At 47.1% G+C, this 25,693-nt stretch overlaps 1 protein-coding gene across 1 annotated transcript in view; it reads left to right on the top strand.

The window, feature by feature from the left end:
- The first annotated feature begins 4,030 nt into the window (after positions 1-4,030).
- Pdpn (podoplanin) overlaps positions 4,031-25,693 on the top strand; it is a 36,059-nt gene continuing 14,396 nt past the window's right edge. The window contains exon 1 of the mRNA XM_040757469.1: positions 4,031-4,305. Coding sequence (XP_040613403.1) covers positions 4,239-4,305 — 67 coding nt within the window. The 5' untranslated portion in view covers positions 4,031-4,238. The remainder of the gene's footprint in view (positions 4,306-25,693) is intronic.

Here is a 25,693-nt window from a genome sequence, read left to right on the forward strand (position 1 = left end):
GTTCCATAGCTACTGAGAAACCCTGTCTTGAAAAACCAAAACAACAACAACAACAACAAAAATGCAGACTCTGGGGCTCATGTGGCCCCAGGCTCTTTCCAGCAAACCAAGGTGTCTGTCAATTCACAGCCCCAGCCCCAGCCCTAAGAAAAGACCTATTCAGGGGTCACAGAGATGCGTCATGCCCTTGAGAGTTTCAGTCCCAGAATTCTCTCTCCCCAGGCAGCCTGCAAAAGTTCAGTCAGTTCCTCTCCAGGATGGGCAGAGACCTCAAAGAATGTACCAGAGACCCAACACCAACCTCTAGCATCCCCCAGGACAAAGGGTCCCATGCTGTCTCTGTCATCTCAGCTTCTTCTATCTCATTTAAGACCCAGGATTAGCAATAGGCTCCAGACCTGTCAGCCACAGAGAGACACATCCTCCTTCCCCATCCATTTTCTGTGGGACTTGATGTGTTTTGTGGTGTGATCTAAAGAGTTGGTCTCCACGCGGGACCCCAGCTCTCCTCCTTTCAAAGAACGATAACTTTGGAATGACTGGAATGACAGAGGTGCTAGGCAGCCCTCCAGGTGAATGAGTACTAAGCCGTTTTCCTAGAATACTGTGAGCCTAGATCAAAGGTCACTGGAAGGTCAGATGAGATTGCAAGGTAAGATTTGCAAACAGTGCGTCTGTGAGGGTTATCTCAAGGTAGGCGCCTGTCTTTCTACCTCCACCTCTTTTGTTTACTTAGTTTTCACACAAGCTGTGTCAGAAGTAGGAAGCCCCCCCCTCTCCCCCCATCCCCCCCCTGCACGTAGTCAGGTCTGTCCCTGTTGTCCCTGCCTTGTCATGTGTGGTCCCCTGCTCCTCCAAGCTGGATTTCACCTTTGAGGCTTTACTGGCTGTGTATCCCTCCTGGGCATCTTTCTGCCCAGGATCAACGCATCTTCAATTTGCTGTTTGCATTGTTGTGGAATGTAACTGCCCCCCCCCCCACCTCTGTCCTTCTGTGACCCTTCTTGGGCCCAGCCACACACCTGGTTATTCAGAAGGACAACATGCAGAACCATTGTAGACTTCTCCAGTCCTGTGTCCTCTCCTTGCCCCCAGGCCCCCGACAGGATTCTGTTTCCACTTATATCGCCCTTCTCCATCCTCTACAAGAAGGTAGGGGACCAGCCTTCTACAACGTAGACACATCCCTATGACATAGCGAGAGAGGAGCAGGGGATGGATTTATTTCCCGGATTCCCAATCTACCCCTAAAATTCCCCCTATATAAGCTGTGTGTTAATGTTTCAGTTGCTAAGGTGAGCCCGTTTGCCTCTGTTACTTTGTCTAAGAGTGCATGGCACTCAGTCTATGGTACACATTACTCACACAGAAGAAATGATGTTGCAACACCAATCCAGCCAGCAGATTTCTGTTTCTCACTTCCAGAATCCACTTCATTCCTATCTTGCAGCCCCAGGACAAGCCACTGTCCCTTGAGCAATCCCTAGACATGTAAAACCTCCTGGCTACCCAGTTACACCTGCTGCTGCTGGGCTGCAGCCTCTCTCTCACCGTGGTGCTGGACACAGAAGCGCTGCTAAAAGGTACAGCTTGATAACTGACCCTGTGGGCGAGTTTTCCAGGGACACTGGTTTAAAGTAGCATTTCCCCACAAGGTCTTATTAATTAGTGAGTGGGGTGGAAGCTGAGTCTGAGCTTTCTGGTTTTTCTTTTTTTTTTTTTTCTTTCTTTTTTTTTTTTTTTTTTTGGTTTTTCGAGACAGGGTTTCTCTGTATTGTTTGGAGGCTGTCCTGGAACTCGCTCTGTAGACCAGGTTGGCCTCGAACTCACAGAGATCCACCTGCCTCTGCCTCCCGAGTGCTGGGATTAAAGGCGTGTGCCACCAACGTCCGGCTGTTTTTTCTTTTTGTTTTCTTTTCTTTCTTTCTTTCTTTTTTCTTTGAGACAGGGTTTCTCTGTGTAGTCTCCTGACTGTCCTGGAATCTCACTCCGTAAACCTGGTTGGCCTGGAACTTGCAGAGATCTGTTTGCCTCTCCTCTCTTACTGGGACTAAAGGTGTGAGCCACCATCTGCTATTAAAATAATCTTGGCACAGGAGATAAAAGGGTTTGCCTGGCAACCTGGTTTGAGCTTCAGAACCCATGTAAAGGCAGGATAGAGCTGTCCTCTGACCTCACACACATACATGGGTGCCCACACACACCATGCACACACATGTGCATGTACACACAGTAATTTCTTTTCTTTTTTTCTTTTTTCCTGAGATAGGGTTTCTCTGTGGCTTTGGAGGCTGTCCTGGAACTAGCTCTTGTAGACCAGGCTGGTCTTGACACACAGTAATTTTTAAAATCTACTCTTGTACGTCTTAAGATGAAGTCTGTTTGGAACCCAGGTCAAAGATGAAACAGCCCATTTTCTCACCCATTGGGTCACTTTGAGGAGTTTCATACTTAAGTCCTGACTTTCATTTTTTACATTGTGTGTGTATGTGTGTGAGAAAGAGAGAGAGACAGAGAGACAGAGAGACAGAGAGAGAGACAGAGAGACAGAGAGAGAGACAGAGAGACAGAGAGACAGAGAGAGACAGAGAGAGAGACAGAGAGACAGAGACTGAGACAGAGACAGAGAGAAAGACAGAGACAGAGAGACAGAGAGACAGAGAGACAGAGAGAGAGACAGAGAGACAGAGAGACAGAGAGACAGAGAGACAGAGAGACAGAGAGACAGAGAGACAGAGAGAGAGACAGAGACTGAGACAGAGAGAAAGACAGAGACAGAGAGACAGAGAGACAGAGACTGAGACAGAGACAGAGAGAAAGACAGAGACAGAGAGACAGAGAGACAGAGAGACAGAGAGACAGAGAGACAGAGAGACAGAGAGAGAGAGAGACAGAGAGACAGAGAGACAGAGAGAGAGACAGAGAGACAGAGAGACAGAGAGACAGAGAGACAGAGAGAGAGACAGAGACTGAGACAGAGACAGAGACTGAGACAGAGACAGAGAGACAGAGAGGAAGAGGCACCGCTCTGCGGTCAGTTCTTTCCTTTCACCATCGTGTGGGTCACCAGATTTTGTGACTGCATCATCTCCTCAGCCATCTTGAGATGCTTCTGTTGAATGGAATTTATGGCATCTGGGCGTGGCGCCAAGACCACCTCCCCAACCCTGCTCTTAAATTCTAACAGGTTAGAAGTGCTGATACCCACTCCCTGAGACCAAGGAGAGATTGTTTAAACAAGGAAGGGGGATTACTGGTTAAACCCTGGGATTAGCATAGATGAGCTGGAACTCTTAATCAGATGACACAGCTGCTCACATCCCCAGGTGAAGCCACAGTGTCCCCAGTATCAGGAGATCAGGAGGTATCTTGTCCTCTGCCTTTCAAAGCAAGTCTATGGAGCCAAGCACCCTGCATGGCCAAGTGCCCCACCCAGACCAGTACCCATCCTAGACAAGTATCCACAAGGCCAAGTATTGCACTGTCGGCCAGCTGTGTGTGTGTGTGTGTTGGGGGAGGCATTACCAGCCACATATCCAAGTGCCTTACTTGAGGGCTAAATTAACACGAACCGCCCCTCACCCACCCAAAGAGCCATCATTGTTTTTTCAAAACATCAGATTCAGTATTTACAAAAAAGCTTAAAAAATCCAATGTGTGGTTCTAAAACCCAAGAAAGAGCCACACAGGTCACGGTGTGAGTCTCTCTTTAGCTCAGTAAAAAAGAAAACGTAGGTTTTTGTGCTTTCCCCTTCAAAACTGAATGATAAACATAGTAGAAAAATAAATAAAATTGTAAAGCAAAACTGTTTACTACATGTGGCCTCTCTGCTGTGGTGGAACCATCAAAAAGCTTTTTTTTGATCTGGGCTGAGCTGAGCCCCAGTGACTGAGGCCCTGTAACTTTAAACCTGTCCTGAGGTCATCTTGTGATGCTGGCCAAACAGAGTCGGGGGTGGGGGCGGGGGGCGGTCCTAGATCTCTGGGCCGGGACCACCTGACGCCCACCCGCCCACCCGTTCCCGCCCCTGTCGGGAGACATAAATGCTAACTGCGCGCGGATAAGTTGCCAGCTGCCGAGTTTGCCGTGCCTTTTGTGGGGAGCGCTCTCCGGCTTTTGCTCACCGCCTTCCAGCCTTCCGCCGAGTTCTTCCCGGCTGGGTCTGTAGTTGCGAAGCCTTTTTCATCTTTTCAAAACCACAAAAACCTCTAGCTGCTGAGGCTCCCGAGAGATCAAGATGTGGACGGCGCCAGCGTTGTTCTGGGTTTTGGGGAGCGCGTGGCTGTGGCACTTTGCGCAGGGAGGTAAGCGCCCCGGCATGAGTGACTAGCAGCACTTGCCGGTGGGGATGGAGGGAGGCGGGGGATGCCTGGGATCTGAGAGTGCCCAGGAGAGGGCTGGGGCCGCTCAGATGGGGCCAAGTCCCCGGGAAGAGCCAGTGAGTGTGGCGGGAGTCGTCTGAATCCACAGGTGGTAGGGGTGCAGAAAGTGTCATGTCACGTGTCCCGTCCTTCCCCCCCATCCCTACCCTCGCTAATGGTATAGGGTGGCATGGTGACTGGACTGGCCCAAAGAGCAGTGTATGAGAGTAATGAAGAAGAGAAGAACAGGCAGGGGGACATAGGTTGGAACTCCGGGGTCCGTACCATCCTTGGAGACAGACCTGAAGACGCCTAGCTAATTAGGATGGTAACACGGGGGGGGAGGCAGGCGGAACAGCTTGGGGAAGAGTAGGGGAAGCCTAAAACCGCTGTCTTCCTAGCAGCCTTGTCTTCTCTGCCTCCTTCCTGCTTTTCTCCAGCACTGGGAATGGATGGAACCCAGGGCATCCAGCATGCTAAAGCTGTACCTCCTAGCCTGGAGGACTGCTGTGAGCATTGAGGTGTAAGTGTGTTTGAAGTCATGTATTGAACTTGGCCAAGGACTCACTGGCTGAATTAGCGTTAGTAAAAGACCAATGGAGCCTAAATGTTGGCAGAGTCCTTCCCTTGCCTGCGTGATGCCCTGGGTTTCATCCCCAGCAAGGTACAAAAGGCCAGCATAGTGATGTTCACCTGAGTGCTCTCAGCATGGGGGAAACAGAGGCAGGGGGATGAGAGTTTTCAAAACCAGCCTGGGCTTCCAGATGGTACCTGCCCTGTTCTATTTTTTGCCTTGCGTTTTTAGTTGTGTCTGTTTCCCTGGTGGAATATAAGCTCTAACCTTGTTCCAAAACATCACCTGACAAGTAAGTACAGGTGCTCACTGAATACCGACTGAAGCCTCCTCAGCACACTAGTGGTCTTTAGAGACCGGCCTTCCTGGTGAGGGAAGTGGTCTGTGTGAGACGGGTGGGCCTGGACTCCGCTTCTATAATTCTCCACAGACAACACCTTCCTAGTCTTAGGGAAATTATACAGCATGCACCGGGTGGGGCTGTCGGCTGCAGAGACACGAAGCTACTCTTTATGGGCCCCTGGGCTATTCCTGGCAGTCCTGTCTTTGAAACTTCTCCTTGTACTACGATATATACAGTTCTGCATTCCAATTTTATTTCCGGTTTGGCGAGACAGGGTGTGTAAATGGCACGACTTTTCACTCACCCGAACCACATCCGAGGAAAGCCAGAGGCTGGCAAGGGTAGGCTACGACTCTCTTAAGCCAGCTCCCAAAGTGCCCCTAGATGTAACTGCTGTTTGGTCTTGTCTAGGAAAAGTCATCTTTGTGCTATGCTAGAAACTGCCCGGCTAAAGAAAGAGAGGCCTTGCAAAGAAAGGAGTGGCCGAAGGGGATGGCCTTGTGGCCAGCTGTATGCAGCCTGTTCTGCTGCAAGATTGAGGCCTGCAGGGTTTTTGTCTGAGAATGATGAATATGGATGAGTAGCTCCATTGAGCTGAGCTGTTATTGGGGAGCCAGACTGGAGGTGATTGTGGTGTGCTGCGTCTTCTGTCGGGGGCAGGTGCCATACTGATTTACTATTATAATGCAACCCCCTTTGCTGTCTCCACGGAGGTAGTGATTCCAAAGAGGCCTGTCAACCTCACACCTGCATCTTCCTCCGTTGCCAGGCCCCATCCTCACTCTGAACTTTCATCCGAAGCCTGTCCGGTAGACAATTTTTGTAAGATTCTGAACACTGCTGCTAGCCGCTAACCCACGAGTGCTCTTCCGGGACCAGCCCAAACAGGATTAATCATGTGGTAAAGAAATCACTCTGTGATTTCCCTGAAGTCCTTGCCAGTTTTGAGGGCCCTGGAATCCTCACGGCTTGCCGAGGGTTTTTGTGGCAGAGGCCCCTGAATAAAGCTGGCTCTGAGAGGGGAAGCTTGGGCTCCTGACCCCAGACTGAGTTCAGACGAGGAAAGCATGTAGCGAGTGTCCTGCAGCAGAAAGCTGAGTGTACCTGTGACCACTAACTCAATGCTGGCACAGATAGAGACCCCAATCTTGGCATGACTGAGCATGGTCCTACCTAGTGGACAGGACGCCACTTTGCTGCGTCCCCCCCCCACTTTCTAGGAATGTCACCAGACTACTCCCTTTAATCCCCAGCAACTCCTGTAAATTATACACTATTATCTCAGAAGCTGCCGGAACCAGGATTCAAAAGCAAAGTCAAGCCCTTCACCACTGCTGATCTTAAAAAAAAAAAAGGCTGAACTTGACACCAAAGGTGGACTCACTTTCAGTCCCTTAAAACACAAATACAAACTCTCCAGACCTCCTTCAGTTATACACTCCCCAAGTTAGAAGCTGTGCTTAAAATAATTGCCTTAACTCATCCTGCATGCAGGTGCTAAATACCTCCAAGAGGGTGCGGCAGGTTGCTGGGTACAGAAAAGCCAAAAGTGTGCTCTGCCATCCTCAACAACTGAGAATGAACCTGTGCTCCGGATCACAGAATTATCTGAATTTTTGACATAGTTCTGGCTTCTGAGAGCAAGCATTCCAGGTTACAACTTGTGGAAGTATTTCGGGGGAGGCCAAGGAGGGAGCAAAATCAAATACCAGTCTTTCCTGGGAACTTGCAGAGGCTCCCAGCCCATCCCTTTGTTCAAGGAAACCCTCCTATCCTGAAAGCCCTCAGGGAAGAAACCAATGTAATCTTGTTAGAAGAGGGTCCATGATTGTGGAGAGGTTTAGATACCCCTTTAAAAAATAATTTATTTAACTTTATTTTATGTGCCTTGATGTGAGATCTCCTGGAACTGGAGTTATAGACAGTTGTGAGCTGCCATGTACGTGCTGGAAATTGAATTTAGGACCTCTCTGGAAGAGCAACCAGTGCTCTTAAACCACAAAGCCACCTGGTCAGCCCCAGTTAAGATATAATTAAAGCTGATGAGGTTGTTCACAGGATGATCATGGGGGAACACCACAGATAAATCTCCCCTTGCCTGCAATTTTGAGTAATTTCTCAAAAATTTCTTGGTGTGTGTGTGAGAGAGAAATCTTCCTCAATTCCTCTCTACCCATATTTTTTGAGACACTGTCTCATTGACCCTGGAGTTCACCAATTGCTAGACTTACTGGGCAGTGACCTTGGGGACCTGGTTACCTCTGCCTCACCAGTGTTGAGGTAAGAGATGCACACCACTTAACCCCGCTTTTTATGAGTCGGGGCTGGAACTCAGATCCTCATGTTTGCATGAAGAACACTTTACTGGGTGAGCCATCTCTCCATCCCCTGGAACGTTTTGGGAAAAGAAAGTGATTAGGCTTTTCATCCAAGATCTAACACAGGATAGAGCCAGGTTAGGAAACAGCTGGCATTCTGCCAAGCTCGTCCAGTGCAGGAAATAGAGGTGGCTGTTTCCTCCCACATGTCTAACCACAGCGCCTGGCTGTCCATCATCCTAGTCCATTCATGGCCAGCCAGGTGATAGGAAACTTTTGAACATCAACAGAAAGAGTAGAGCAGGGTTAGAGAGACAGCTGGGTGGGTAAAATGCTTGCTGTGCCAACACGAAAACCTGAGTTTACAGAACCCTTGTAAGAAAGCTGGGTAGTAGCAAGGATTTGTAATACCAGTGTAGGAGTGCAAGACACAGGGCATCCCTGAGGCTCTCTCTAGCCAGTTAGTCTAGCCCAGTCCATAAGCTCCAGGCCATTCATTGAGACACCCTGTCTCCAAAAAAATAAAAATACCTGAGGTTATCACTTGACTTGACTATACCACACACACACACACACACACACACACACACACACACACACACACAGGTAGATGGACACGTCTGTGTTTGGTCCAGTGTCTGTGCCTCAGAGAACAGTTTGTGTTTGGAGATGAGTCAGGCTAAGTTCAAAGGAAGGCTTTCAGCCTTGGCCAGCCGATCACTTACTTGGAGAAACAGAAGACAAACATTGTGGAGGCAAGGCAGAATGGATGCAGTTTCAAAAAAAACAAAAACATACGGAGAGGACAGTTGCCTTCCCAGGTAAAGATGAGCTCCAGACAACTGTCCGCATGGGCAGAAATGGCAGAAATGCCCAGAGAGGTATGGGCGGGTCAATCCTCGTCACACCAGGGCTCTGAGAGCATCTGTTAAATTGGCAGGGCACAGAGGAATGCCAATAGTGGGGAGTACAGTTGGAGACCAGGGAAGGGGGGGTGCAAAATTCGTAAACAGTACTGACGAGAGCAGGGTATTTCCCAGAGTTCATCATTGTGTTTCCACCAGAAAGAATAAGACACAGCAAACAAAGCTGTGAGCTGGAGCAGAGTGCCCTACTGGAGGGAGGGAGAGAGGACTTAGCTTGCCTGGGATCTCTAGAAAGGGAGAGACAAGGAACACTGTTTGTTGCCATGAAAGCTGCCCTGCCCAAGGAATTTGCTTACTTGACAAGTATTTATTGAGCTCTGCTGTGTGTTCAGGCTTTGGAGCTTGGTGTTGTCCTGCTTTGAGCTCCTACCGGGCTGTCCTATTTGGCAGCCTTGGATATCTGACCTCACTTTGGGTGGGTTCCTGAGAATCACAGATCTTCATTCCCTTAGTCTGGCAACGCATTCCATCCAATGTGTTTGCTCTACAGAAAACCAAACATCCCGGAACCTTTTCCACTTAAGAAGGGCATGCCACAGGTAGCGGACAAGCACATAAAGTGCAGAAAAACACGTGTGTGTGTGTGTGTCTGTGTGTGTGTGTCTGTGTGTGTACATGCGCTCGCACACACATATGCAGAGGTCAGAGGAAAATCTTTATCTTGTCGTCCTTGTTTTTCTTTTCATTTTAGGTTTGCTTTTATTTTTTTTAAGGCTCTGTGTATGCATCTGTGTCTGTGTGCACATGATTGCAGGTGACCCTAGGTCAGAGGAGTCAGATCTCTCAAGAGATGGAGTTACTGAGAATTGTGAACAATACAAATTGGTGCTTTGGAAGAAGAATAGTTTGAACTCTCAACCACTGAGCTATCTTTCCAGCCTCTACCTGGTTTCCTTGAGACAGGTTCTCTCACTGTCAAGCACATCAGGCTGGGTGGCCAGCAAGTCCCAGGGAACCACCTTGTCTCTTCTTCAGAACTAGAATAAAAGTCACACACCATCACACCCATTTGGGGGGGGGCGGCTTGGTTCTGGGGATCCAAATGAGGTTTCCATATGTGGTGCTTTGAATGAGAATGGTCCCAGAGGTTCATATGTTTGAATGTTTGGGAAGGATTAGGAGGCATGGTGTTGTTGGAAGAGGTGTGTCACAGGGTTGTGGTGGGCTTTGAGCTTTCAAAAGACCCTGCCAGGTCCAGTCTCCATCTCTCTCTGCCTCATGCTTGTGGATCAGTCTCTCAGCTACGGCTTCATTCAGCACCATGGCTGCCTGCCTTCCGCCACGCTCCCCACCATGGTGGTTAGCCTCTGGAACCAGGAATCCCTAAATTAACTGCTTTATTTTATGAAGTGCCTTGGTTACCGTGTTTTGTCACAATGATAGAAAAGTAACCAAGACAGGGGATGTGGATGGAGAAAGGATGGATGGTTAATAGGTGCACGAGTGTAGTTCATGGGCATGAGTTCTAGTGTCCTACAGCTCAGAGGGTTAGCTATGATCGGCAGCAAACGCCTGTGTGTGTAGATGCAGACAGTGGAGAGCATTTTGAGTGTTCCTGACAAGTGACACGTGTTTGAGATGATGGCAGCTAGCAGTCCTGCTGATTGTTACATACTATGGAAAAGCATTGAAATATTGTACTGTACCCCATGAATAGATTTAAGTGTATCAACTATTATTACTATCATTATTATATCATTTTTGTTTCCAGGCCTTTCTTTTTTGGTTTTGTTATTGTTTTTAAAGTGTTGCTTCCCAAATTTTATTCTTTCAAAAAGAATTTCATACACGAGTACTGTATCCATGTTATTTCCACCCTCCTTCCGTGTGTGTGTGTGTGTGTGTGTGTGTGTGTGTGTGTGTGTGCAAGCATGCACCAAAAAAAGGACATCAGTTACAGGCGGTTGTAAGGCACCCAACAAGGGTGCTGGGAACAAACTTGGTCTCTATGGAAGAGTAGCAAGTGCTCTTAACTGCTGAACCATCCCAAATTCACTATGTAATTAAACTTGACCTTAGACTCCTGATTCTCCTGCCTCTATCTCTAGTTTATGAGGCTCTGGGTATGGAACCTGGGGTTTTGTGCATGCTAGAAAAGCACTCTACCAACCAAAACAACCCTAATCTCTCTCTCTCTCTCTCTCTCTCTCTCTCTCTCTCTCTCTCTCTCTCTCTCTCTCTCTCTCTCTCTCCCTCCCTCCCTCCCTCCCTCCCTCCCTCCTTCCCTCTCTCTCTCTCTCTCTCTCTCTCTGTCTCTCTCCCTCCCTCCCTCCCTCCCTCCCTCCCTCCCTCCCTCCCTCCCTCTCTCTCTCTCTCTCTCTCTCTGTCTCTCTCCATTCTAATGAGTAGTGGGTATCTCATAATAGTTATGAATTGTCTTTCCTTCCCTAATGACAAATGAACTTGAACACCTTCTCATACTGAACATCTTGGGGAATTGTTCAACCCCTTGGCCATTTTATTTGTTTTTTTTTTGTTGTTGTTGTTGTTGTTGTTGTTGTTTTTCCGAGACAGGGTTTCTCTGTGGCTTTGGAGGCTGTTCTGGAACTCGCTTGGTAGTCCAGGCTGGTCTCGAACTCACAGAGATCCGCCTGCCTCTGCCTCCCGAGTGCTGGGATTAAACGCCCGGCCCCTTGGCCATTTTAAATTGAGATGTATTTTACTTCAATTATTTTACTAATTTGCTTTCAAGAAATTAGAGTGTATTGATTATGTGATACATATACATACATGAAAAGAGCGGGCTAAGGCTTCAGCCATTTTTAAGAGAATTATGTCAGGTGATTATGAATAGACAAATGGTTTGCACACAGGGAACAGTATTCTCTCAGGCCAAAGTGGAAGTTGGGACTAAACTGTTAAAAAAAAAAAAGCAAAGAAACAAATAATAAAATTTTGTTTCTTGGTAATCAATTTATTTCTCTAGTTTCCCCTCTGAATATCGATTACTGGCTGCACATTTTGACTTTTGGCACTTTCATTATCAATAAGTAATGCATTGTTCTTTAGAATGAGTTCTATAGATTATTTCTAGCTGTAAGATAGGAAAATTTCATGTGTCTTTGTTTTTAGTGTTGACTCATAAATTGATTTCATGGAGGCAAGCCGAAGAACAGATTATCCCCAATGTTCATTATTTCAGATTTGGGAAGCCCTAGTTGTCCTGGACCTCACTCTATAGACCAGGCTGGCCTCCCAAGTGATGAGCTTAAGGTGTGTGCCACCACTGCCCGGCTTTTCCTTTCAGATTTATTGAGGCCTGATTCGTATGGATAACATGGGGCTGGGGAAACAGCTTCAGGACTAGGAGCGCTCGCAGTGAAGGGATGAGGATCTGAATGCAAATTCCTAGAACCTGCATGAAAAGCTGAATGTGGCGACATGTTCACACCCACAGTGCACCTGTAACTCCAGGACTGGAAGGTGAGGCAGGAGGCTCTGCGGCTTGCTGGCTTGCCAGCCTTGCTCCAGGTGCAGCAAGAGACGCAAACTCAAGGGAATGAGGTAAAAAGTGGTGGGGTAGGGCTACTGATATCCTCCTCTGACCTACCTGTGCACACACGGGTGCACACGTCACACCCGCCACACACACACACTCGTTAAACTTTGTGAACGCTAAGAGAAAATGCTTTTCATGTGTCCCTGCGAATTTCACTCCAATAAAAGAAGTAGTGTGTACATTCGATTTTTTTGTTTAGTTTTGTTTTTCGAGACAGGGTTTCTCTGTGTAAGTTATTTCTGGCTGTCCTGGAACTCGCTTTTTAGACCAGGCTAGCCTTGAACTTGCAGAGATCTGCCTGCCTCTGCCTTCTGAGTGCTGGACTTAAAGGCACGTGACACCACCACCCAGCTGCATTCAATTATTTAATAATGGGATGTCTTTTAATTGTTGATCATAAAACACACTTTAACAATTTTAGGTACTGGACAGGTGTGATGGTGCATGCTTTTAATTCTAGCACTTGAGAGGCAGAGGTAGGGAGGGAGGTCTCTGTGAGTTTAAAGCTAGCCTGGTCTGGTCTATACAGTGAGTTCCAAATCAGCCAGGGCAACATAGTGAGACCCCCCATTTCAAAAAAGAAAAAGAAAAAGAAATTAAAAGTTACTGGACTGTTATTGGATAGCTAAAGACAATTCTTCCATTCCATGAATTGGGTTATTTTTTTTTAAAGTGTTCATTAAAGTACCAGGCTGACCTCTAACTCACAGAGACCCACCTGCCTCTGCCTCTCCAGTGCTGGGATTAAGGAGTGCATTACCAACACTCGGCTTTAGTCTGCTTTCTTATATACCCAGGCTAAAGCACAAGTCTTTAAGAATTTGAAGTCTGGCTTGTCTTATCTCTGCTTTTGCTGTTGGTGAAAAGTTTCTGCACCCAGATAAGCCTCTCCACCAATACAGCAATCCAAATCAGACCAAGTCAAACCTAATTTAAAAGCCCATGTTTAATGGCTAAAAGCGCTCCCAGATGGCCTTCCAGTCCCCCAGAGAGAAGATGGAAAGAGAGACCAGAAAACCACCTGTCTATTTCCTGGGGGTGGTGGGAGAGTTTAAATACCCTGTAGGAGTGGTCTTGAGCATCTCTGGGCCAGGGGGTCATCATTTGGTGGGCTTTCTGAGATGCAGCAGGGTTTGGAGGGAGATAGAGGAGGGACTTGGGAACTTCCACCTTAACAGTTGGTATCAGTGGAAGGCTGCAAAGGTTGACTCTTACATAGCATTGTTAGTTCCGGCAGCTGGGCGTTGATGTCTTTTCAATGGATTTTCGATGGTGTGAGCCATGAATTAATGACTCAGCTCCATTCTTTCCCTTGTTGCTATTCAGTTGACCCAGCACCTTCTGAGATGAAAAGATAACTCTTCCCCACTTAAGTATCGAGATGCTTTTACCCCAAATCAGCTGCCCGTGAGTTTAAAGGTTTATGTCTGGACTTGCCATTCTGTTCTGTTTGGCCTACATGCTTACCCTTATGCAAAATCTGCAGTCATTTGTAAAAACATTTCCCCATTGCTGGAATAAACGCTGGGCCTCTACAGGACGCACAAGTGCTGTGCTACTGAGCTCTGCCCCGAGCCTGTTTATATTTTATTATTTTTCTCAGATAGGGCTCTCCCTGTGCTGCATATGCTGGCCTTGAATCCCTGGCTTGATGAGATGTTCTGCTGGGCCCACAGGGACACCGTGTCCAGTTATAATCAGCCGTTTGTTTGTTTTTTCCCTGCAGATTTGTTTCACGTTTTAAAATCAGAGTACACGAGTTCTTTCTTCCACTTTGTCCTTTGAAATCAGAATACACGAGTTAGTCCACGTTGTCCCTCATCAGGATTGCTTTGTCTCTTCTAGTCACTATATTTTATTTATTTAAATATATATTTTATTTATTTTATAACCCAACCACTGTTTTCCCTCCTTCTTCTCCTCCAAGTTCCTCTCCCCATCTCCTCTTTCCCCCTCCCCCACCCACTCCTCTGCTTCATTTAGAGGAGGGCGGTCCTCTCATGGATAACAACCAAACATGGCCTATCATGGTTGGACGAGGCAACCCTGTATGAATGATAAAGGTTCCAAAAGCTGGCAAAAGAGTCAGAGACAGCCCCTGCTCCCACTGTTAGGAGTCTTACAAGACGGCCAAGCCACACGACTGTAACATATATGAGGGTGTGTGTGTGTGTGTGTGTGTGTGTGTGTGTGTGTGTGTGTGTGTGCGCGCGCCTAGGTCAGTCCCGTGCAGGCTCCCTGGTTGTCAGTTCAGTCTCTGTGAGTCCAGGTTTCATATTTTTTTAAGTGTCTGTGGCCTGTTCTGGCCTCTAAGAGAAGGGAATCATTAAAAGAACACTGGGGCTGGAGTGTAGCTCAACAGCAGGCCACTTGCCTGGCATGGGAGGCCCCACGTAAAAGCATCTGCTCAGACTCTAGTCACCATCTGTCGGGACAGAGGGCGAGCACGGAAGTGGTGTTATCCACACCTCTTAGGAAAGGCGAGCACGGAAGTGGTGTTATCCACACCTCTTAGGAAAGGCGATGAGGAAAGTAGAGTGCAGACGACAGCTCAGTAGTTCCACGCACTTCCTGCTTTTCCAGAAGACCGGACACACGTTTCCCAGAAGCCACATGGAAGTCACAACCACCAATACCTCTAGTTCTGGGGGATCCAATGTCCTCTTCTGACCTCTGACGGCACCGGGCACGTGTGCAGTACACACACATACATGTAGGCAACCATTCATGTACACAAAACGAAAATAGATGTATTTTAAAGGAAGGCAGATGCAGTGGTTACTTTTTCACCGCTATGACCAGATACCTGACTGAAAGCAACTCCGGGGAGGAAGAATTTATTTTGGCCCCTAGTTTGAGGGAGCGAGATCCATCACGGGAGGGAAGATGTGGGGACAGGAGTGTGAGGTAACCGGCCACACTGATGGTCAGGGAGCAGAGGTAGGGAGAGACGGGTGCCGTTGCTTAGCTGGCTTCCTCCTTGGCTCTTCTTATTGAGTTTCAACTCTCACTTACAGTACATGTTCCCTCCCAGGTCACTCTTCTCTATAAATACCTTTGGGGACATAGCCACAGATGTGTCTCCTGGTTGGCTCCACATTCAGTCAGGTTGACAACGAACCCATCTATGAAAATCAGGTAGGGTTGGTAAGAATGGCAGGTGTTTGCTTTTCAGGGTTAGGTTGTGAGGTGATGGAAGACATCCACCACGATACATCTTGGGGGCTCATGGAGGCCAGTGTTCCAAGAGGGTGTGAGCAGTGAACCTGGAGATGGGGCTGGATGCATGAACTTCCCACGTGCCAGGACAAAGGGAGAAAGACAGCAAGGGAAGTTCAGAAGACACCCTACTAGCCAAAGCAACTTAAAAAAAATCTAACCTACAAAGGGTGGAGATGGTTGCCTAGCACACACAAGGCCCTGGGTTTGATTCCCCAGCCCTATGGAAACAAAAGTGAGATTATCCTACAGCAAAATAAAAATCTCCCAAGATGCAGCTTCCAAGCCAGGCTGAGGAGCTAGGCCAAGGGCAGCCGTGGTCTGTACCTTCTCAAAGGCTTCCCTGTGCCCACAGCTGGGGTGTCTACACCGCAGGTCCCGTCTGAAGGGGCTCTCCTTCCTCTCTTTCGAAATCCCAGCCACTCAGCAGACTGCCCTGAGTAATCAGAGCTCAGAGTCCCCGCTCCATTCCCGGCAGATGGCAAGTGTTCCCACCCTACTGTCATGTGATACTCTGGGCAGCACCCTTAAAACATCCTCTGAGGTCAGCGCTCAGCAATCTTCCCTAGAAGGTGGCCTTTCGTGCGTGTGTCCAGCTCCTGCTGGGTTCCAGAAAAATCCTTAGGAGCTATGATTCCTGCCCACAAAACTGAGAACTCATTTCCCCTTTTACAGGAAAACCGTCTGCTCTTAGTCAAGAGCAGAATGGTCTCCCCGAGTTGAGTAATCAAGCTGAAAGCTGGTCTCAGCTGTCTCTGTTTCGCTGCTGAGGTAGTTAGGGTGAGCCGCACACTCATTCACTTCCTGGAGCCCTGAAGTGTAGCTTCACTCACCTAGTCATTCTGTGTCCTCAGGCTGTGAGAGTGACTGGGCAGCAAACTCAGGAGAATGGCAGGTTGCTTAAAAGAAGGTCTACAATAGCATAGGGAGGAAATAGTGACCGGCCCAGTGAGTGACAGGCCGGGCAGCAGAGCTCACCATCACAGGTGGATTGTTCTGCCTTTGTCCCTGCTGCCCTACAGTAGGGAAAGACGCTCACCAGCTCTACCGTGAAAGCCATGCACCCTGGGAGGGAAACAAACCCAAGGCGTAATTCAAAAGGAACCAGTTCCTTGACTGTACATATGCTTACCCATCAGTCACCCAACAGACACCTGTCAAGAACCTACCAAGGCTCTGTTAAAGTGCACCATGGTCTCCCAGAGGGAAATAAGTGAAGGCATGTCTGTGGGTGCCCAGGGTGACAGGACCAAGCCTTCCAAGAGTTGTCTAGAATAATAGAGTTGTTTAGCCCAAGTATGCTGGCTCCCAGTCTCAAAAGTCTGTGGCAGGAGGATCATGAATTCAAGACTAGCCTGTGCTAGTCTTTTGAACCTTGTCTCAAAAAGGCAGAGTGGGTTGGAGACATAGCTCGGTTAATAGTGCATTTAGTGTGAAAGGCTGAGAACCTGAGCATGAGCCCCAGAACTTGTGGAAAAATTAAAAACTTCCAGGCATGCAAGTTTAGAATCCCAGCGCTGGGGAGGAAGAAGTAGGCAGGCTTATGGCTTCCTGGCTACTCAGCTTAGTAGAATCGGCAAGTCCCCATCCAGTGAGAGACCCTGTCTCTAAAAATAAGGCAGACTATCCTGAAGAATGACCCTGAGGTTGATCTCAGATCTACACACGTGCACATGCACACACACAGACACACAAGCACACACACGCACACATGCACACACATGCACACAGGCACGCACACACACGCACACACACATTCTCACACACAAGAACATGACACTCGTACAGACACTCAAAGGAGAGAGGAGGAGGAAATTTTCCAGCGCCAATCTCTTGATCAGGTGAACAGTTTGCCAAGATGTGTGGAAAGAGAAGAGACTTTTAAAAGAAAATCCTTGACCACGCCAGGGCTGATTCTGGCTACACTGAGCAACTACCTGGTGTTGTGTTGAGGAGCATGGCTTCTGGGGAATGGCTTTTCATAACAAAGGAGCTCTATAAATATCAGCTGCAGCACTCTTATTCCAAAGAATGACTTCAACAGAGGCTGGGAGCAGGGCTAACCCACAGGCACTGAGAAGAGCGGCAAAGCTTGGTAAGCAGAGGAGAGTTCCAGGCTCTCCTCCTGGCTGCACAAACCCACTTCAGGGTAGCTGAGGGAAGAGGCAGGAGCTCCTGGGGACCCACCCAGTGAGAGGCCAGCAAGTTGATACCATCTACAGTGTGAGGCACTTTTATGTTGAGACTTGACACATTTTTAGGACACGATAGGGGAATAGGATGCAAAAGCCTCTGTTGGGGTAAAAGGAATAGAAGAGAGAGGTTGTTTTTCAAAATGGATTCTATGTGTGAGATGTAAGTGTCCGTGTGTGTGTGAGTACTGTACACACACGTGGAGGCCAAACATGCGTGGCAGCTGCCTTTCTGGATCATTCTCCACTTTTTAAAAACGATGTTGCACATGACTGAAGGAATCCAGAGTCAGAGCCCCTGGGGCTGGAGTTTCAGTCCAGCTGAATTCAATTCAACTGGATTCAATCCAGAGGGTAAAGGTGTTTTTTTGGTGGTTGTTGTTTTAGTGTTTCCTGTTAGTATTGTGTTAGTATTCTGTTAGTTTGTGTTAGATGTACATGATAAAGGTTTCATTATGGCATTTCCATACATGTAATAGTGTGTTCTGGTCATTTTTATCTCTTGCTGATCCCTTTCACAGTCCTTCGGTAGTCTCTGTTTTCTTCCAAACTAATGAACTACTCCTTTTCTGATTTCATATCCCCTCCTCTGTCTCTGTCTCTCTGTCTCTGTCTCTGTCTCACTCTCTCTCTCTCTCTCTCTCTCTCTCTGTGTGTGTGTGTGTGTGTGTGTGTGTGAGAGAGAGAGAGAGAGAGAGAGAGAGAGAGAGAGAGAGAGAGACCCAGTGAGTTTCACCAGGGCTTCCTACAGGAGCAACAGGTGGGGGTTTGCTTATGGGAGTGTGAGTACCTTACCAGTAGCTACATCACTGAAGAGATGACTGTGATTGTCCCACGGGATGCTTAGCTTTTAGGCAGGCATTGCTTGTCTGGAAAAAGGACATTAAACATCTGTCTACTCCGCAGGAATAATCCCTGCCCTCAGCCCACAGTAGCAAATGAGTCCCGAGTCAGAGCCCCTGGGGCTGGAGTTTCGGGCAGTTGTGAGTTACCCAACCTGGATGCTGAGAGTCAAACCCTGATCCTCTGAAGAGCAAGCGGTGTGCTCACTTAGCCTCAGAGTCGTCTCTCCAGCCCCTCTACCTCACTTGTTTGAGATAGGGTCTCTCAGTGGAACTCACTGATCGGCTAGCTCAGTGCTGGGATGACAGGCACATGGCCACACTGCATTTTCACTTGGGTCCTGTGTGGCAAACACTTTACTGAGACACCTCTCAAGACTTGAACATGATCTTTATCTTTTTTCTCTTTTACTCAAAAATTTTTATTGGATTTTTTTCATTTATTTTACATACCAACCACAGTTCTTCATCCCCTCCCCCCACCTCCCATCCACCACGTCCATCCACTTATCCTCTGTTCAGAAAGGGACAGGCCTCCCATGAGAGTCAGCAAAGCACGTCATACCACGTTGAAGCAGAACCAAGCTGTCTGTCTGTCTACCTACCTACCTATCCATCCATCCATCCATCCATCCATCCATCCCCGACAGGGTTTCTCTATGTAGCCCTGGCTGTCCTGGAACTCACTCTGTAGATCAGGTTGACCTGGAACTCAGAGATCTGCCTGCCTCTGTTTCCTCAAGTGCTGGGGGTTGAAGATGGTTGCCACCATCGTCCAGTTTAGGCTTACTTCTTTTTTTTTAAAGACTTTATTTATTTTATGTATGTTAGTACTCTGTCTGCATGTACACCTTTATGCCAGAAGAGGGCATAAAATCCCACTATAGATGGTTTTGAGCCACCTTGTGGTTGCTGGGAATTGAACTCAGTACTCTTAACCACTCTCCAGCTCCTTGACTTACTTTTTTAAACACTTATTTATTTACTGGGGGAGGGGCACATGCATGCCACAGGGTGTACATGGAGGTCATAGGACAACCTTTGGGAGCCATCTTGCCTTCACTGTATGGGTCCTAGGGATTAAACTCAGGTCCTAAGTCCTGGTTACAAAGTTCCTTTATTCACTGAGCCATCTCACTAACCCGGGGACTTGTTTTTCCTAATTAAAAATTTCAGGTTAGCATAGGAAATCGATGGGCATCACCATGGTGTCTGAAAACATACATGACATTTTGTTTTGTTTTCATGCTCCTCTCTATTGGCCCGCACCCCTCCAGCTGGTTCCCTTTCCTCCCCCAGTGAGTTCCTCTTTTGCTCTCCTACTATTACTATTACGTGTGTTTCTTTGCTGTCTTCATTTTCCACCTCTCCTAAGACACCTCCTCTCCCCCTCACAATTCTCTTTCGAGTTTTGTGACCTGCAAACACACACACACACACACACACACACACACACACACACACACACACACAGGAAAACAAACACACATAGAATTCTATGCTTAGGTTTAGCCCATGAGAGCAAGCATGCTGTGTGTCTTTCTAAGGCTGATTTATTTCACTAAACATAATGGTTTCCAAAGAAAACAAACCTTTAATTTTATTGTTTTTGGGTTTTGCAGGTGAGGTTGTTTTGGTCTGATTTGTCTTGTTTAAGACAAGCTCTTCCTCTGTAGCCCAGACGAGGCTCAAACTCAGTGTCCTCCTGCTTTTGCCTCCTGAATGCTGGGATCATAGGCAGGTGCCACCGAGGCCACTGATAAATGTTTTCCAAAGACACTACTTTGGAATTCAAATTGCTCCGTATGAATAGAACTTTTGAAATGTTTTAATAAGAATTATTATTTTTAATAATTTGTTTTTATTTTATGTGCATTGGTGTGCTGCCTGCATGCATGTCTGTGTGAGGGTGTCAGATCATGGAGTGACAGACAGGTGTGAGCTGCCATGTGGGTGCTGAGAATTGAACCTGAGTCCTCTGGAAGAGCAGTCAGTGCTCTTAACCACTTAGCCATAGCTCCAGCCCTGAATAAGGATTGTTTTATAAGCTTGTGTTTAATAGACTTCATCTTATGTATGTGTTTGTTTTGTTTAGAAACAGTCTTCTCTGTGTAGCTCCGGCTGCCTTGAAGTCCTTATATTCTTACCTCAGCCTCTGGGAGTGTCAGGAATTATAGATGTGCCCTACCTACCCCACCAGACCTATTTTTCAAATCTTTTCTTCAGAATTTTTAAAAAATCTTTTCAAATTCATTTTTCTATCCCATATGCAACTGGGAGCAAATAGCTTTCTTGTTGTTGTTGTTTAGCTTGCCGTTTTTTCTAAAATGCAAGACCAAAACTTGCTGATATTTTTTTTAAAGCAATCTACTTCTTTCAATAACCACAGAATCATTTCAAAGCCATTTAATCACCAGTATTCGCAGGCACGACTGCATTGAGGTGCGGTGTAGCCTTGAACGTGAAAGGCAGCCCCACTCTGTTGGCCAGCAACCACAGGTTGTCTTTGAAGATCCTGGAAGTGACTCAGCTCCTGACTCATCATTTTTAAAACCATCTTTACATTTCAAGACACGGTGCTTGGGAAACTCCCCCTCTAGTGGTCAGATTCTAACGTTACAGGGTGACCTACAGGAGGAGCCCAGTAGACAGTGAGATGACTTCAGGAGTGGAGCTGCAGCCAGCGGTGGTGACACACCTCTTTAATCCCAGCACTCAGGAGCTGGAGGCAGGTGGTCTCTGAGTTTGAGATTAGCCTGGTCTACAGAGAAACTTCCAGGGCTACACGGAGAAACCCTGTCTCAAGCCTGGTGGGGGAGCAGGGGAGGGTTGATGGTGCCTGGACCTCCAAGACTCCAGAGTTATCCTCTGACTTCTATATGCACATGGTGGCATTCATATGGCCCCTACAACAAACATATAAACAATCATAATAACAATAGCTACTTTATTAAAAAGATAAAAAAAGAAAGACACAATATTAGGGCACCCCTCGTCAGGTGGAGTTGGGAATAGAATTGGGGTTGTTTGACCTAAACTTAACTTTTCAAATCAGAGTTAACCCTCCTAAGTGACGCAGTATGGCTCCTTAGGGCGGCTGGCTTTGTGTGGGCACTCCTGAGAGATGTTAGCGGCAGAGCTGCGTCGGCTGAGTTCTCTCCAGCTCCTGGCCATGTGTATGTTTCTGTACAGAGTGATGACAGTCCCTGCCCCCCTGCCGTTGGCCTGCCCAGGTTCTTTCCTGGCTCATTCTTTCTTCAGGGCAATACACCAGTGTTTTTGTTGCAGGACATGTGATGTACAAGATTCTGGATCCTGGACGCTTTGGACCTGGGTTTCTTACCTTCGTTGTTAAGGGCTTTCTGACTGCATATTGGCAGGTATCTTCTTCCTTAGAGAGACTGAAGGGCTTTAGGGTTCTGCTAGCTCTCTTAGGCCCCAGACACAGTAGTATCAGTCAGTTCAGGAACATCCTTCTCTGCTTTTATTTTTTTTTAAACAACCACCAAGTAAAGAACACTCAGATTTTGTTGTTGTTGTTTTTGTTTTGTTGTTTCGAAACAGGGTTTCTCTGTATCTTTGGAGCCTATCCTGGCACTTGCTCTGCAGACCAGGCTGGCCTCGAACTTAAAGAGATCCACCTGCCTCTGCCTCCCGAGTGCTGGGATTATAAAGGAATGTGCCACCACCGTCTGGCCAGAACACTCAGATTGGCATTCTCCATGCATCCTTTAACAGATGCACTCTGCTGTGGACCAAGGCACCTTGCTTTGTGGGAAAACATGGCTTGTCATTCCCACAGATTTGGACTACATAACCCTTCCACTCTTCACCCAAAGCATCAGCTGCTACTTCTGTGGCCAGGCACTTGCTTATCATGGAAAGTACGAAATCTGGGTTCATCATTCACTTCAGTGAGCCTCTGACAGTCGTGGCTGGGGTGGAGAGATTCAGTTTCATCTTGGCACAGCTGTCAGTCCAGGAGGTAGCGCAGAAAAGACCCCTTCCTTACACAGATGTTTTTGCTGTTTGCTTTGAGACGGGATTTTACAGTGTGGCTTAGGGTGATCCTGAACTCACACGTTTCCTGCCTCAGCCTCCTACACTTGTGAGATTACAGGCATCAGCAGTCACCACACCCAGCTTTAAAAAAAGGCTCTTTTTCGTTTTGTTGTATGCGTGCACACAAGCAAGCATTGCTGGTTTATTTCATGTGATGCTAGGGCGTGAACCCAGACGCTGGGCAAGTGTTTGCGCTACAGATGAGCTCCATGCCTAGTCCCATGAGCTCCTGTCTTCACAGTGACAGAGAAGCAAAGGACTGTCTCTCTAAGGCTTGCAAGCTCTTAGCATACAGAACATCTTCCCTGTAGTTCAATTCCCACATACACAGGAATGTGTGGCACTGGGACACGTGACAGCTACGGCGCCACATTCGAGCGCCGTTGTAATTTTACGGACAAAGGTTGCTGTGGACTGAATCTTGTTATGTAAGGCATGCCTACACATTCCTGTTTTATGGACCACATCAAATAAACACAGACAATCAAACTATTAAATATGCAAACAGAGACTTGGGGAAGTAGGCGTGAATATTTACATAACCGGAGGAAGGGCTTTGTGAGTATGGTGTCAGAGGGAGAAAATACGATGTTTGATTACTGGCTGGGCTTGCCTTTTGCAAAAAAGATGCAAATTCCATCTATAGAAAACAGGCCGGTTGTGGTGGCGCTCACCGGTAGGATTTGCTGAAGGAGGCAGAGGCAGGAGGATCATGAGTTCGAGGCCAACCTGGACTACACTTGCCGGGCGTTGGTGGCGCATGCCTTTAATCCCAGCACTTGGGAGGCAGAGGCAGGTGGATCTCTGAGTTCGAGGCCAGCCTGGTCTACAGAGCGAGTTCCAGGACAGCTTCCAAAACAATACAGAGATACCCTGTCTTCAAAAAACCAAAAAAAAAAAAAAAAAAAAGAAAGAAAGAAAGAAAGAAAGAAAAAGAAAAACAGGCTATAGCATCTAATGTAAAGAGTAGTGTGTGTGCATGCACACGTGTGCACGCGTGTGTGCGTGTGCCTGTATACTTGTACATGTATAAGGCTGATATTGGGTTTCTATCTCAGGTACTCTATTTTCTATTTTTGAGACAGTGTCTCTCACTGAGACTGGTTCTGCTAGACTGGATGGCCTGTAAGCTCCAGGGATCCTCCCATCTCTTCTTTCCACTAGCACTGAGGTTACAAATGTGTGTCACCATACTCAGCATTCTTTTTTTAAGATGTATTTATTTATTTTATGTGTATGCGTGTGCCTTTATGTGATGTGTATATGCATGTGAGTGTAATATCCATGGAGGCCAGAAGAGGGCATCAGATCCCATAGAACTGGAATTACAGGCAGGTGTGAGCTGCCACACAGGTGCTGAGAACTGAACCTGAGTTCCCTTCAAGAACAGCAAGTGCCCTTAGACACTGAGCTACCTGCCCAACCTCCATTTTCAGCTTTTGTGTGGGTGCTGGGGATCAGTGCTCAAGTCCCCCCATGCTTTCATAGCAAGCACTTTACCAACTGAGCCTTCTCTCCAGAGAAAATGTCACTGAAGAAGACATTCCTGATGGCCAGAAGACACATGGGACCACTTGTTACCATAAATTAAAGAAATATAAGTCAAATAAAAAGACTGAACTGTGGCACGAATTCTAATTGGTGTTAATAATAAAAAAAAAACCTAGAATCAGATATTGGGGAGGGAGGAGCTGAAAGATATGAGAAGCAAGCCCCCCACTAGTTTTTTTTTTTTTTTTTTTTGGTTTTACAAGACAGGGTTTCTCTGTTTTGGAGGCTGTCGGTCCAGCCTGGCCTCGAACTCACAGAGATCCGCCTGCCTCTGCCTCCCGAGTGCTGGGATTAAAGGCGTGCGCCACCAACGCCCGGCCAGCCACTAGTTCTTACCTCTATGGAATCCTCAGACCAAAGGGGCGATCCTGTCTCTGGGAATCCTCAGACTGATTGCCTAGACTGCATCTGTCTTGTCTCCTCCCTCTCTGCTTCGTCATATCACTCCTGTCTCCATCTCCCTAGTGCTAGGATTAAAGGGGTGGGATCCCCTTTGTTTGAGCTATGTTGTTCTTTTATACAGATTCAATCTTGTATGGCTTGGGGTGGCCTTGAACTCACAGAGATCCATCTGTCTGTGTCTCCCAAGTGCTGGGATTAAAGGTGCCTGGCCTCTATGGTTACCTAGTGTGGCTAGCTTTGCACTCTGATCTTCAGGCAAGCTTTATTTGTTAGATCATAAACAAAACAACACCACACTGAACACAAATTCAAAATATTTTAATAAAGATTTGTGACTGCAACATTGTGCCTACTACAATCTCCAGTATAACAAACTATCAGATTCTACAACTTTTAAAACAAATATCAGCACCAGGTATGGTAAAAACTTGTAATCCAGCACTTAACAGGCTGAGGCAGGAGGATTTCTAGGAGTTTAAGGCCAGCCTGAACTACATAGAGAGATCCCATCCCCAAGCAAATGAAAAGATGAAAAGAAATGCTATTGGAAAATATGTCCTTATTTGAATAATTTAAGATTTATTTTTTGTTATTTTAGTAGTAGTAGTGTGTGTGTGTGTGTGTGTGTGTGTGTGTGTGTGTGTGTGTGTGTGTGTGTGTATGAATGTCATGTGTATGCAGATGTCCTCAAGCCAGAAGTGGACATGGGAGCCCCAGGAATTTTAAGTTACAGGTGGTTATAAGCTGCCTAATATGGATGCTGGGAACTGAGCCTGGTCCCTCCACATGAGCAGTAAACGCCCTTAACTGCTGAGCTATCTCTCCAGCCCCTTAAATAATTTATTAAAACTCTTTTAGATAGAAATGTTTCCAGAACTTTCCTGGCTAGGTAGGCTGTGAGCATTGGTTGACTATAGATCCTTCACTCTCCACCTACATAAGCATTTGTATGCGAACATGGACGTGCAACCCTGAATGTGTGTCTGTGCTGGTGTATGTATCCTAGGAGGACACGTGAGTGCGAAGACATCAATCCATGACTTGAAGGTTATAAGAAAAGAGAAAAGGAGATGTCAACTGCTGGCTGGAAACTCGGCAGCTGGCCTAGTAGACACTCTCCATCAGGGAAAACCTTCTGCCAAAATAATTGAGAATCTTGTAAAGATAACTTTCCCATGGAGCCAAAAAGAATGCTGGGCCAGAGAGACAAAAGACACGCATGGTAATCTTAACGGTCATTCATAAAACACCCTTTGTCTATTCAGGGAGACTTCTGTACTGAGCTCTGTGGGCCAAGGGGAAGAAAGAACAAGGAGGAATTTTTATCGAGTTACTCTTTCAGTGAACTGAGCTTTCTATGAAGGAATTGAAGCCAACTTCATTCATTCAGTACTTTTGCTTTT

Source organism: Mesocricetus auratus, unplaced genomic scaffold, assembly GCF_017639785.1.
Source record: "Mesocricetus auratus isolate SY011 unplaced genomic scaffold, BCM_Maur_2.0 Super-Scaffold_100014, whole genome shotgun sequence".
Taxonomy (NCBI): Eukaryota; Metazoa; Chordata; class Mammalia; order Rodentia; family Cricetidae; genus Mesocricetus; species Mesocricetus auratus.